Source organism: Lemur catta, chromosome 10 (genome assembly GCF_020740605.2).
Source record: "Lemur catta isolate mLemCat1 chromosome 10, mLemCat1.pri, whole genome shotgun sequence".
NCBI lineage: Eukaryota > Metazoa > Chordata > Mammalia > Primates > Lemuridae > Lemur > Lemur catta.
The window spans coordinates 22,253,786-22,268,522 of NC_059137.1; the positions used below are offsets into that span (position 1 = coordinate 22,253,786).

At 41.0% G+C, this 14,737-nt stretch overlaps 1 protein-coding gene across 1 annotated transcript in view; it reads right to left on the reverse strand.

Annotated features, from left to right (window-relative positions):
- UGCG (UDP-glucose ceramide glucosyltransferase) overlaps positions 1-14,299 on the reverse strand; it is a 36,728-nt gene extending 22,429 nt beyond the window's left edge. The window contains exon 1 of the mRNA XM_045563627.1: positions 13,757-14,299. Coding sequence (XP_045419583.1) covers positions 13,757-13,854 — 98 coding nt within the window. The 5' untranslated portion in view covers positions 13,855-14,299. The remainder of the gene's footprint in view (positions 1-13,756) is intronic.
- Positions 14,300-14,737: the final 438 nt, after the last annotated feature.

Consider the following 14,737-nt stretch of genomic DNA (forward strand, 5'->3'; position numbering starts at 1 on the left):
TGGTTTTAAAATTTTATATAAATGGAATCCCATAGGATATATGCTCTTTTGTGTCTGGCTTCTTTTGCTTAATATTATGTTTGTGAGATTGATCCATGTCATTACATTAATTATAGTTTATTTATTCTCATTACAATATACTATTCCTTATATTAATATGTCACACTTTCTACCGATGGATATTTGGGTTGTTTACAGTTTGGAGCCATCACACACAGGGTACAGCTTTGTCTCTGTCCTTACATAAGTAATTAAAAACCCTACTTTTTCCCCTGCCCTCTCCTCTCGGACTTCAAATTTTGAACAAGATGAAGAAACACAGACTGGATTTACTCTCTCACTTGAAACAACCCAAAGAAATCAGACAAAATATAGGAAACAACAGTTTTTTAAGATACCGGACATCAGGTAAAAGAGGACAGTGAGTCCTGAGACATGGAAAACAAGTGAGGTGAGTCCTACAATTGCCCCAGCTTACTGCTTTGAGACAATTTCCAGGCCACGGTGCAGGCAGCGGGAACCAGGCAGAGCATAGCAGACACCTCTGAATTAAAGGCATGAAGTTGAGAGTCCAGAAAAACAAAAATATCCCACACAAGACAAAGTGAAATTAAAAACGCCTCGCGTCTAATAAAAAATTGCCAGACATGCAAAGAACCTGGAAAACATAACCAATAATGAGGAGAAAAATCAACAAATAGAAACCCAGCCAGAAACATCACTGGGATTAGAATTAACAGACAAGACCAACTCCCTCTTCATTTCTGGAATGTGGAGGTTTTCCTTTCACATTTTCAGGCTGTGTGTGTAAGTGTCTAATCATTACAGCATTTCCATGTGTTTAGAACAGGAGAGGTGGTTCTCACATGGGCACAGGCCACCTCTCATTTAGAAGTCACTTACAAGCCTCTATAAATGCAGTGTGATACAGAGTATAATCAAAGTATGTTTAGAAGACTTTAAGAGAAGAGAGAAAGAAGCATCTATCTTTTTTTTTTTTTTTGGAGACAGAGTCTTGCTCTGTTGCCCTGGCTACAGTGCAGTAGCATCAGCCTAGCTCGCTGCAACTTCAAACTCCTGGGCTGAAGCAATCCTCCTGCCTCAGCCTCCTGAGTAACAGGGACTACAGGCACATGCCACCACACCCGGCTAATTTTTTCTATTTTTAGTAGAGATAGGGGCCTGGCTCTTGCTCAGGCTGGTCTCAAACTCCTGAGCTCAAGCAATCCTCCCACCTCCACCTCCCAGAGTGCTAGGATTACAGGCATGGGCCAATGCACCAGGTCAGGAAGCATCTAACTTTTCCTAGGATGTGGTCCTTTAAGACTTTCATACTTTAAGTATGGTGCATTGACCAGCAGCATTGGCATCACCTGGGAGCTTGTTAGGAAGTCAGAATCTCAGGCCCCACCTCCAGGATTACTGAAACAGAATCTTCATTTTAAACAAGATGGCCAGGTGCTTCACAGGCACGTTCGAGCTTGAGCAGCACTGCTTTAAGACTCATCTCTGCTATAATCTCCTCTGTGACTTCACAGACAAGGCTGAAAAGGCCTACAGCTCATTCTCTAGGCAAGAAATAACCATGAAAGACTAAAAGGAAGCAATCAGGATCATTTTTCTATTTATAGAAGTTAAGAGAATAAAGTACAGGCAGGGGAGATGGAAGGCAAGGGAAAATACTATACAGGTGCAAAAGGAAGAGGAAAGTGCACAATCCAAAAAGGCAACAGAGGGAAGTGAAGGAAATGAAGAGTGAAGAGAAAATGAGATTTCAGAATTCCTAGGGCTTGGTCAATGACTAATGGGAGTCAGGGGTGGGGGGCAATGAGGGAGAATGAGGGATGACTCCCAGGTTTGGGCTTAGGTAATTAGCAGTGCCATGCATAAAATCTGGACACAATGAGATGAGAGAGAGTAATGAACACAATTCTGAACACATTCACTTTAAATAGTTACTCTTAAGACATCAAGGGGTGATGTCTCTTATCTAGGAGACTAGTGGCTTGCAACTTTTAGTATAAATACTTAATGGACCAGTTGAAGAGCCTAGGAATCTGTATTTTCTGGGGAGACATTATAGTAGACTATAAATTCTCCAGGACCCAACAAAGCAATGATACATAGTAATGTTCTCAATTAAAAAATTGTTGAATAAATGAAGGGTAAAGAAATAGATATACAGAGCTCAGAAGGTAAGGTTAACCTAGAAATAAAAATATGGGAGCCATCCAGTTTGGTATATACATAAGCTCTCCCAGGCAGAACATGCTATTAGCAGGTGTCTAAGAATGAATATAACTAATATTATAGAACCGGTAATGCATGAAGGAGACTAAGAGTGAGTGATGATCAGAGAAGTAGAAAGGCAGCCAGGATGCAAATAAAGTCTCAGAAGGGTTTATTTTCCTAGGCTGTTTTCTTTTTCAAAGGGTTCAAGAAAGAACACGAATGCTGAGATGAAGACAAGAACTGAAACTTCCACTAGATTAAACATGTTCACTGGTGTCCTCTGAGTACTATTAGCAGGGACACAGCAGTTGGTGGAGCATAGGAGTAGATAAAAACAAGTTAAAAAGTAAATGAATGGGGCCGGGCGCGGTGGCTCACGCCTGTAATCCTAGCACTCTGGGAGGCCGAGGCGGGTGGATCACTCAAGGTCAGGAGTTCAAGACCAGCCTGAGCAAGAGCGAGACCCCGTCTCTACTAAAAAAAAAAAAAAAAAATAGAAAGAAATTATCTGGCCAACTAAAAAATATATATAGCAAAAATTAGCCGGGCATGGTGGCACATGCCTGTAGTCCCAGCTACCCGGGAGGCTGAGGCAGTAGGATCGCTGAAGCCCAGGAGTTTGAGGTTGCTGTGAGCTAGGCTGACGCCATGGCACTCACTCTAGCCTGGGCAACAAAGCGAGACTCTGTCTCAAAAAAAAAAAAAAAAAAAAAAGTAAATGAATGGGAGGTGAGATGTGACAACAGTGAATAAACACAAGTTTCTCCTGAAACCTGACAGTGAGTGAAACAGCCAAAGAGTAGCTAGATGGAGCAAAGGGTTTCTATTATAGTTAAATTTTTAAAGAACACTTGAGTGCACAGGCTTAGAGGAAAGAGCTAATTAAAGGGTAAAGAAAGGGAAAAGAAAAAAAAGTATGACATGACAAGATCCACAGTGTGAAGTAGGAGTTAAGATAATCTGCCAAGAATGCGGTAGAATGGAGAAGATTTAGAAGAGGTTCTGTCAGTAATGGGTGTCAGAGCCAAATATAGAAACGAAGTATTGCCAGATAGCACTGTAAGCTTACCTGGGATCTGAGACCATGAATGTGTAGTAGTACTAATCCACACGGCTGGGTGATGACCCTCTGCAGGATTTTGAAAGTGGAGAAGCTATAAATTATTAGATGGATTCAGGACAACAGGGCAGACTGATATGAGATGAGGAGAGGTGAGGGGCAAATAATGAAATGATGACCCATGGGCTCTGGGCTAGATGGAGAATTAAACGCAGCCAAGAGGTGGCAGGTGCAGGGACCGGCTGCGGGTTGATAATAACCTAGAGCAGTCATTACAGCCTAGGCTGCACATCGAAATCACCTGGAGAGTTTTAAAAACTCCTGATGCCTAGACCAATTAAATCAGAATCTCTAGGGCTGAGACCCAGGCAGCAGTGTTTTTGAAGCCCTCCATGTGACTCCAAAGTGCAAAGTTGAGGAACACAGGCCTAGAAAGACTAGGGTGACCACAAGAACAGAGAAGAGCCGAGGTGGAAACTTGCAGAATGATCAGCGGTAATGGGACAGGCTGAAAACAAGAAGCCTGTGAAGGAGCAGGACAAGTGCTGTGAAAATGTGAAAGGGTAGAAGAGAATGCACAAGGGCCATCCCATCTTAATCTAAACGCTGCCAACTGTCAGAAACTAAGATTCATAGCAACTGGAGAAATTCCCATACAGACACCCTATCCCTATGGATTACTTCCGGGGTTATTTTTAGGTTACCTCTGGCAGTATATAGCATACTGGTTTAAGAGCCTGGGCTGCAGGCAGACTGCCTGAGTTTTTATTCCAGCTTACTGTGTGTCTTCAGGCAAGTTACTTCTTTATCTTAAGTTTAAAAAAAAAAGTGTGGATAATCATACCTAGTTCATAGGGTAAGTGTGAAAAATACAGGAGATCAAGCCACAAGTAAACATTCAATGATAGCTAATTAAAGAAAAAAAGAAAACCCTGACAATTTCAAGGAAATTTTCTATCAAATGGAACTACTCTGAATTATCACAGTTCTGATCATAGATTTAGAGGTGTCAAAAACTGATGAGTTTTATACACCAAAATGGAAGGACTGGAAATTCATATATTTAAAAAAGTTTCTTTCACATATATTTATAACTAGGCCATTATGTTGGGTTTTTTTTTTTTTTTTGAGACAGAGTCTCACTTTGTTGCCCGGGCTAGAGTGAGTGCCGTGGCATCAGCCTAGCTCACAGCAACCTCAGACTCCTGGGCTTAAGCGATCCTACTGCCTCAGCCTCCCGAGTAGCTGGGACTACAGGCATGAGCCACCATGCCCGGCTAATTTTTTTGTATATATATTTTTAGTTGGCCAGATAATTTCTTTCTATTTTTAGTAGAGACGGGGTCTCACTCTTGCTCAGGCTGGTCTCGAACTCCTGACCTCGAGCGATCCACCCGCCTCGGCCTCCCAGAGCTAGGATTACAGGCGTGAGCCACCGCGCCCGGCCTATGTTGGGTTTTATAAAACATAAAACCAACTCTTGTGTATTAATAAAGATTAAAAGGGGGAAGAGAATGGTTAAAAGCCTCCAATTATAGTTAAAACAGAGTAAGTCACAATATGGCAAGAAACACATCTAACGCAGTTTAAATTATGTCCAATATTTAGGTTAATGTTATAGTCAAAGTTAAAATTACATCTAATATTTAGGAATAAATTTAAAATTCTATAGACATAATCCAAAAGTGTAAAAACAATGTAAGTATGAGAGTAAGAAATATTAAATGCCACTAATTGTTATTCATTAAAAATGGTCTATTTGGGCAGGGTGGCTTATGCCTGTAATCCTAGCAGTCTGGGAGGCCCAGGCGGGAGGATTGCTTGAGGTCAGGAGTTCGAGACCAGCCTGAGCAAGAATGAGACCCCGTATCTACTAAAAATAGAAAAATTAGCTAGGTGTGGTGGCACATGCCTATAGTCCCAGCTACTCAGGAGGCTGAGGCAGGAGGATCGCTTGAGCCCAGGAGTTGGAGGTTGCTGTGAGCTAGGCTGATGCCACAGCACTGTAGCTCAGGAGACAGAGCAAGACACTGCTTCAAATAAATAAATAAATAAATAAATAAATAAATAAATAAGCTCTATTAACTATTTTTTTAAAGCTGAGCTCTCCTTTTAAATTATCATTAACAGATGGGTTCTCAGTTGGGCAGAGATGCTGCATAGTCCTGGCTTCTCACTCACTCTTTCTTGCTCTCTCTCTTCTTTTTTCATAAGGTTAACCTGTCAAGTCCTGGCTTCTCTTAATTCCTCTATCCTCAGAGCCTGACTCGAGATGTGGGATCACAAAGCCACAAGAATCCCTTCACTTGGCTCTGGTAGAGGGAGAGAGCAAGAAGAGGCAAGGACAGGATTATTTCCACATTGCAGCAGATACAACATAACAAAGTAACTACTGGTTACTATGTATTCCAAGCAATGCCACCTTCTAGTATGAAGATGTTTCCAGGGATTCCAGAAGAGTCTCTATTTTGTTTTGCTGACCATTATATCCCTGTGTCTGGCACAGTGCCCAGAGCAAAGGCTATAAGTCAGCCTTCCCACCCCTCTCCCCCTAATACCTGGAAAGCTGTCATCTAGTGCCAGCCTGTCCGAGGCACTGGGACCAGCAGAAGCCATAATTTGAGATTTTGACAATATTCTTAGTGTTCCTGAAATAAAATCTTCCCTCCTAACATGTATGTCCATTTAATTTTCAGAAATGTGATTTTATTACATTTTCAGGAATGCATTGGGGTATAAAGGGAATGGACTTCCTATATGGCTTTGGTTTTGATTTGTTTCATTTTTAATGAACATAATTATCCTGAAACTTAAGCAGGCAATTTTTGGGAGTGAGAAAGCATAGTAAAATTTCAATACATGTATCATTTTCCCAAGGAATTGTTTCTAAATTGAATTTTAAATAGGGAGCTAGAATCACTCTATCAAAAAATAGCATTCATGTAATTAAGGCAGCACCATCATCAAGGCCAGGGAGGGGAGGTGCTCACACCAGGTAGCTGCAGGGACAGGGAAGGGAAGCGGAGCGCAGGTACCATCTGGGTGCTTCTCAAAGTAACTTAGACCTACTTAAAGTCCAAAGGGTTGTGAGGGATAAATCATGGGCAAAAGAGAGAGGCCTTCAGAGTCCTGCTTTCTGCCGTAAGCTGCTAGAAGGACATCTATTTGGGGAACACTTCAAAGAACTCCAAAGTAAGAAATATTCAGGGGTTCTGCTGGACTTCCCAGCTGCTTTAGCCTGATGAATCCTAATTGCCTCTCTGCACAAGGATTTTCAACCTTTGAACTGATGGGATGGCCTTAGTTGAGCTTAGTTGGTTTTTATTCCCTAACATCCCTGTGTCTAAAACCATTACTGTCTTTTTCATCATTTTTTTAGCTTATTGTTTTATCCTTCTCATCTTTCAGTCTCACCTCCACCCCCAACAGTTTTTGATTTAATGGCTTGTAGCACTTTTAATGGTTTTACAGTTTTGTCTTCAAATTGGCTTCAGCAGGAAGGAATCCTGTTATGCAGCGGAAACCCCTTGGGGACAGGTGACCCGCTAAGCAAGGGTGACGCCCCTGGCCCTTCAGTTGGGGGGAAGCAGCCTCTACAGCAACCTTAATACAGCTCTTTGCAAGTGAGCCACAAGAATTTCACTCAAGGCCTTTGAAGGACTATGGATTCCACAAGGGCAAAGTTCACCTTGCTTAACAGCCCTAGATTGTGCTGTTTTTATAGTTCTGCTGTGTGATTCAGTTGAACCAATTTATCTGACTCTGGGAATTTATCTCCTCTGCTCCATGCTACCAAGCTTGTTAATGTTTCATGTAAAATTAAGCTGATTGCTCTATCAGCAGGTCCCCCTACTTCACGTGGTCCTTGCCAGCAATTTCCAATGACTAAAGACCTTTGTTATCGTTGTTGTTACTCATGATTGTGCTCAGAAAGGCTATTAAGGTGTGTTTATTATTAGTGTGTGTCATGACTGCTACAACATATAGCACTTATCATTTCAAAGATGGTACTGCATCAAAATAGGCTTCATCAGCAAAACAAAACACACTTTCTGAAGTGTAACCTTAACTTTCCTAACGCAAGATTCCCCACAGAAGGCAAAATGACCAATAATGAGTTAGTTTTATGGGAAAACACAAACTATTTCCACCAGACAATGGACTTGCATACTATAGAATATAAAGGATTCCAGCACCATAGAAAACAAATAGGAGATCTTTATTAATTTCCCCAACCAGGACAAAAATAAAAACAAAACCCTAATTCACTAACCCTTTGGTGACAATAGGGTTAGTCCCAGCATATGGAAACGCTTACAGCATGATATTTGGCTGACAGCAACTAAGAAAGGCACCTGGCAGAAAATATGAACCTAGGAGATAGTGCTAAAAAATACAGAACATCTTCAAACTTACTATAAACTCAAAATCCACACTTTTCACATCAAAGGGAAACTAAAGAGAATGCCCCTATCCTCTTCTACATAATTCCCTAAAGCTACCCTTGTAAAGCTGAACTTAATGTTTAAATTAAACTCTTTTGTGTATAAAATAAAAAAATTCTGCAGGGGGAGGAAAAGTCAACCAACTCAGGATGGCCCTGGGCTCTGCATTCCCCAAAAGACAGATCTAAGTGTAATGGTAATTTACGGCAAGACAGGCATTCCCTTCAGAAAATCTTGGGGTAGGGGTGGGGTGTCAAATTTAACAAAGACTCTACAGACAAATTATTGATATAGCCTGGCTTCTACTTTAACCTGCAATTGGTTAGAAATAGTAAGATAAAGATTCCATTTGGTCCAATTAATTTCATTAAAGTCTATGGCTGCTGAAAACATTCCAAATTCTGACAATCTACCTCAAACAACAATGACCTCAAATTGAGACTGAATTAATGAATGAGCAAAAATCTATTACTGCTATTGGAAAAAATTCAAAGATCACTCATTCAACAAGTAATAACTGAATGCCCGGTAGACAACAGAGATAAACAGTAAATAAGACATCATCCTTATCCTCAAAATCTTACAACCTAATTGGGAAAAGAGACAACTGAACACACATTTAAAATTTAGAAGGTAAATCCAAGGTACTACAGAGGGGACTCCTAACACAGTAAGAACTAAAGTCTAAAATGACCTGAAGAAGTAAGAGTTAATTAAACAGGAAGGAAAGAAGGGAGGGAGAGAAGAAGGGAGGAAGGAAAAGAAAAAAGAAAGGAAAGGAAAGGAAAGGAAAGGACAGAAAGACAATTCTAAAGAAAGTACACTGCCCATTCAGGGGAATGCCAGTAATTCAAAGTTCCTAAAGAAATTGGAACAAGTGAATGGGTTAGCTCCTAAAGAGCTGTGCATGCCTTGTTAAGGAATTTGAATTTTAACCCGGATACAATGTGAAGTCATGGTAAGATTTAAGCACATGATCCAAGATTAGTGTGCCAGAAGGATAAGGCTATAAGAAGAAATATAATGTAGAAGGACAGAAAGGCTGTAGCTCGAGAAACCACTGAGTAGAGATAGTTTCAATAATCTAGGGTAAACATGAAGGCATACTGAATTAAAGATGTAGTGAACGGGACGGATAATGAATAAATACAACCATCACTGAATATTAAAATCGAATTACAATTTTCATTTTGTGCCATAAGGCTATCACATGATAATCCAATTCTGTATTTTCCCAGGCTCAGGTTAAAGGGGCTCAATTGCTGAACTGCCTCATTCATTCACCAAAAGGTGGTTGTGCAGCAATGATCCTGACTGATCAACATTTGACTAAAGTCCAAGGGCATTCTCAGCACCAAACTAGAAAAGTTCTCAATTTACATTCCACTAAGGCTCGGAATACCAATGTATTCATGAATTTAAGGCAAAAATCACACTCTCTAAAAGTAACATTCCAAATGCTAAAGTTTACACTAAAAACACAACTAGTTTTTGACAGGTAGTTTATTACAGTTATCCTGATACAATGAGTATGTAAATTCCATCCAAAAGCTATGCATCATACCTCACTCAAAAGAAGAAGAGAGGAAAAAAAAAAACCCAAAAGTTATGCTAAAAACATTAGAAATATTATATTTGTAGAAAGCAGAACTTGAAAAAATAAATCTCCAGGAAAAGGACGTCTGCTTTACTAGAGGGTAGTTAATATCTAAGGACATAAGAAGTATTTCTACACTAGCCTGGCATCTTCAATTAATAGAAAAGATAAAGCCTAATGCCAAATATTAGCACATTATGTACAGAGGGAAAAATGTTAATCTGAGGGGGTGAGATGGGGAAGAGGGAGAAGAAAAAGAACAGAGGCAGAAGAGCACGATGCAAGGTGTCCTGCTTAGATACCTTTATCCCAGCAATATGGCTCATAAGAGCTAAAAAGGGAAGAAAACAACTAATTCCAGACTTTTAATTATTTCATCTCAGTCCCCAAGCTATCAAACCACACTAGTGCTCACAAAAAGAAAAAAGAAAGAAGAAAAACAAACAAACAAACCTATAAAGACCACAACCAACTCTGCTGAGGCTATAATCATTAGTTATTTTTAGGAAATTAAAAATCTCAGGAGTAAGCCTTTTGAATTTCAAGTAACTCTAATTTGAATGTTACACCTAATATTATAGACAGAAATCCTACAAATATCTGCCATCTCAAATATCTTACGACAACAATAAATTATATAGTTTCAAACAGCTAGATGGAGGATATTGTATTCCCAACACAAAGAAATGATGTTTGAAATGATGGATATGCTAATTACCTTGGTCTCATCACTACACATTATATGTATCAAAACATTACTATGTACCCCATGAATATGTACAATTATTATTTGTCCATAAAATTAAATTAAATAATAAAATATGTTATGAAATGATTAAGTATCAGTTCAATATTAAAATTGGAAAGGAGCACAGCCATAGGTAGAGATACTAGTGAAAAGAAATGGTTTCAAAACATTGAAAATAATGGTTTTTTAGTTTGTAAGTTATCACAATTTTTTAAATTGTAGGCTTACAGGAATTGTAAGACATTTGTAATATCAGAACAAATAATTTCATTGAACAAGAGTTGTTCATTGTATTAATCAAATTCAGCTCCATTTTCTTTTTTCAGCTCCATTTTTTAAAATACAGATCAATACTTAGCTTTGTATCTCATTTTAAGAAGATACACTATAATAAAACGCTGACTCTAAATCAACTAGATACCATTACACATTGTATTTAATTTTTAAAAATAAATAATTGGCTTTTTAGTGTTTTATACTTTTTCTCAGCAATTTTTTATTATCATATTTATATTAAACATTTTAAATAAGCTTAATAAGTTTAATAATTAGGAGCCCACAGATTTATGCCCTTTAATATGACAACTAGTTTTTAGAAACTTAAAGTATTTTAAGAAAACTTTTGTCATTTACCATTAAGCACAAAAACCCACTTAAAATAACTGGAGTTTCTCAAGTCTAAGAGTACAAACAAAGTATTAGGGTACACTGTAGTGTTAATTTTAATTAAAGAAGAGTAACATTATCATTTTGTATACATAATGGAGAGAGGGTGAGATATCATGGTCCCACATGGAAAGAAGACAATTTTCTTTAAATTGAGCCATAAAATTTAAAAATTTCAACAACAGCAACAAACCCCACAAGATTACTTAAGATTCCAGAAAAAAGTTTCTATAGTTCATCTTTAAGTAAAAATGTGTAAAACCCCCAAAAAATTTTGCATAAGAATAAGGAGAGGCTTGCCTCACCTATTAATAAAACCCCATTAATTAAAACAGTGGATACTGGTACAAGACTAATAGGTCTGTGAAATGGCATTGGAAGCCTTGAAACCCAAATACAAAGAAGAATTTAGTCTACAATAAAGATAACATTTCAAAACAGTGGGATAATGAAATGAAAATTCAATAAATGATTTTGGGACAAGTGGCTAAATACTTAGACGAAACTAAAATTAGGGTTCCAAATCTCATCAGATAACAAAGTAAAATATCAGGTGATTTAAAGAGTAAAGAGTAAAAAATTAAGAAACAAAGCTCAAAATACTAAGAGGAAACAGAGACTAACATATACTTGAGGGGAATGAGGAAGAAATTACACCAGAGTCAGAAGACAAATGAAAAAACAAAAGACATGTCTACCTAAAACATGCACATACACACAGTTTTCTCCATGTTAAATATACCTACAAAGCTAAAAGATAAAGACTGGAAAAAATTTGTAACAGATAACAGAAAAATAACCTTCATATCAAAAAGATGAATTCAGCAAGAGACTGCAGCACAGGCAAAGGATTATGAGTGTGTAATTTATGACTAAATGTAACTAGCATATAAATATATAAAAAGTCTTCAATGGAACTAGTAATCAAACGAATGACAATAGAAACAAAAAGTAGCAAAATGCCTGATACTTAGTACAGGGAAATGGGGCCATCATACAATGTTACCAGGACTATGAATAGATACAACATTTCTATAGGGCAATATGTATCAAGGTTTAAAATGTGTACCACTTTTGGCCCAATAATTGCTCTTTTAAAAATGTCAACTAAGATCATCTCTCAAAGACGTATGCATACAAATTCATCACAGTATTGATTGCAATCTAAACAAATTGGAAACAACCTAAATGCCTATCAATAATAACAAATCTTAGCACTTTGTAAACCAAAAATACCATGCATCTATTAAAAATGACGTAGAGATCATACATCTATTGACATGAAATCAATGATCATGACATTCACTTTATATGGCAGCTGCATGTGAGCAAGAGCCTTGGATGTCTAGTTCTTCCCTCTTATTTCCAACACCTAGGACAATGCCTTGCACAAAACACATTTTCAGTAAGCATTTATTAAATAGATGAATTTTAAAAGCAGGTTACAGAACAATAATCATAATATAGTCCCTTTCTCTCCACCGTCCCCCCCCCCACCAGACAGAGTGAGGGAGAGAGAGGGAGAGAGAGGGAGAGAGAAATACAATTAGAAGGATAGTCACAAAAGGTTAACAAGGTAATGCAGGTAATTCCTCTTTGTATTGTATAAATTCCTTACATAGTAAGCATTTTTTTAATTTTTATGACTGGAAAACGTAGCAACATTGTTTTTTAAAGAACTCATATATTTAAAATGAACTCCAGAATGTGTTCAGCAATTACAGTTCAAACTCCAAAAACTAAGAGCAACAATATCCAAAGTGGCATGTTCTCTTTCACATTCAGAGAAGTATCAGTATATCTTGAACAAGTAGCATCTTTTCCAGTCCCAGGAAGTGACACACTATACTAATAAAATGTAGTGTTTCCAAAAGGAAAGGTATACTTTTTCTGCAGTAAAAAGGAAAAAAACCCTGAAAGTAACTAATTTATTAAAGTACTTCCCTATCCACTACTAACATAATACCCTATTCTAGTTCATGGTAAAGGCTATTATATACGATTCTTCTTCTTTTTTTACAGGCTCAAAAGCTAAGGGAATCCATATCAGTAATGGGCTCTACATATTTCTTTATATAGGCAGATTTCATCTTAAAGACAGTTAAACAATCGATATATTAAAACTAGCCACATCCCCATGTCTCTATTCATCCCATCACCATGTTCTATTTTATTCACAGGCTTTATCACTATCTGAAACAACCTTATTTGAATTTTTATTTTCTGTGTCTTCCTTCTAGAATGTAAGCTCCACGAGGACAGGAAGCCTGTCCTGCTCACCACAGTGTCTCCAGCCCAAGAACAGTGAATGGTATCTAGTAGGCCTCGCATTTGTTAAATAATGAAAAAGATGTGGCGGGCTTGGGGTGGGTATAAATCTAAACAAGATAACAAATGAGGAATTGAAAAACGGAAAGTAAACCACACTGAAATGTACAAACTAACAGGACTCAAAGCTATAAGGCCAGCCCGGAGGTTTGGTGGACATTTTCCAAGGTGGACAGGTGCTTCACACCTATCTAAGCGCACAGAGCTGTTCCAGGAAGAAGAAAATTCACACGGAGGTCTCCAGGTAGCTGTGACCAGCTCCGAGAAGAGTGGAAACCATCATCACCATAACAGAAATGTGGCCCATGATCGAGAGAAAAAACAATACACCATACATCTCGGCCCAGATGAAAAAACCCACACGAATCCCCACACAATCAAACCAAGCAAGCAACCTTCCGCCTGACACGTTAAGAGCGGTCTCCTTTCCTCTGACTGTGCAGTCGCCTGCAACCCAATGATCCCTCCACTCGCCAAATACTTTTCCCTGCCAGAGACCCCCCGCCCCAGCCGGTCCAAGGGGAGAGAGAATGGGGGAAATAGTCTGAGAACTAGCTTTCTCCACCCCCACCCGAGCCCAGTCTCCTCCAAAGCGCAAATGCCTTCCTCCCATCCTCGCCTGTCCACGGAGGCCCCGACTCCTGCCCCGAGCTCCTCCTGTCCTGCCGCCCCTCACTCACGTGTAGATGATGGCCATGAAATGCATCAGCCACAGCACCAAGAAGAGGGCGAACCCAAAGACAGCCATTCCCTCCAGGGCCAGGTCCAGCAGCGCCATCCCCTGGCCCGCCGGCCCGGCCTGGCTCGCTCCGGCCGCCAACGCGGACAGCGCTCCCGCAAGAGGAGGACAGGGTGGGCGCCCGGTGCCGGGGCGCGGGAGGCGAGAGGAAGGTGGGGAGAGGAAGGGACGGAGGGGGGTGGGGACGGAAGGGGCGGGCAGGGCCTGCGCGCCCCCGCCGGCGCGCTCTCGCCCGCGCTCTGTCCTCGGCGCGCTCGTGGGCGCTGCGGTGGCCGGGTCCTGTGGTCAGGGCGGCCGTGGCCCTGCGCTCCGGCTCGCCTCTCCGGACTCTCGCGGCCACTGGCTGGACCCTGCGCGCCGCCGCCCCGCCGCCTCCCCGCCGGGCTCCCGGCGGTGCAGCTGCGTCGCCTGCTCCGCCGCCGCAGCTCCGCGCACTAATCGAAACCGGCGGCTCGCACCCCGACTCCCCAACACGCCCCGCCCCGCCCCCGCCTCTGGACCTGCGGTGCCCGCCCCTCCACGCCCACCCTGCCGCCCGCGCGCCCGCTGCGTATCTGGCGGGAGCGCGCCCTGGGGAAGCTTCTGTCGCTACGCGCAGGCCGGGTTTTTCCCGGCTTCTCTCTCCCGCTGCCGCCCACCTAGCCGCGCGGGGCGGAGGCACCCGGAGCAGGCAGCATTGCAGCCCTGGGCTGGGCTCCCTCGGCGCTGGCGGCTCCGGACCGTGTATCCGGCTCGGAGGCTGCCCTCCCTCTGTCTGGCTCTCGTGTTCCAAGGCGCCCCAGAGAAAGACACGGGGTTCCAGGCAGCTGCAGAGCTTGTCTCGAAACCCAACTTCCAACGCCGCGTCTGCAGCCTCCCCGCTGGGCATTGCTGGGAACGGCTAGGCCCTCCAGGCCATGATCCTGGGCGCAAGGGTTTCCCA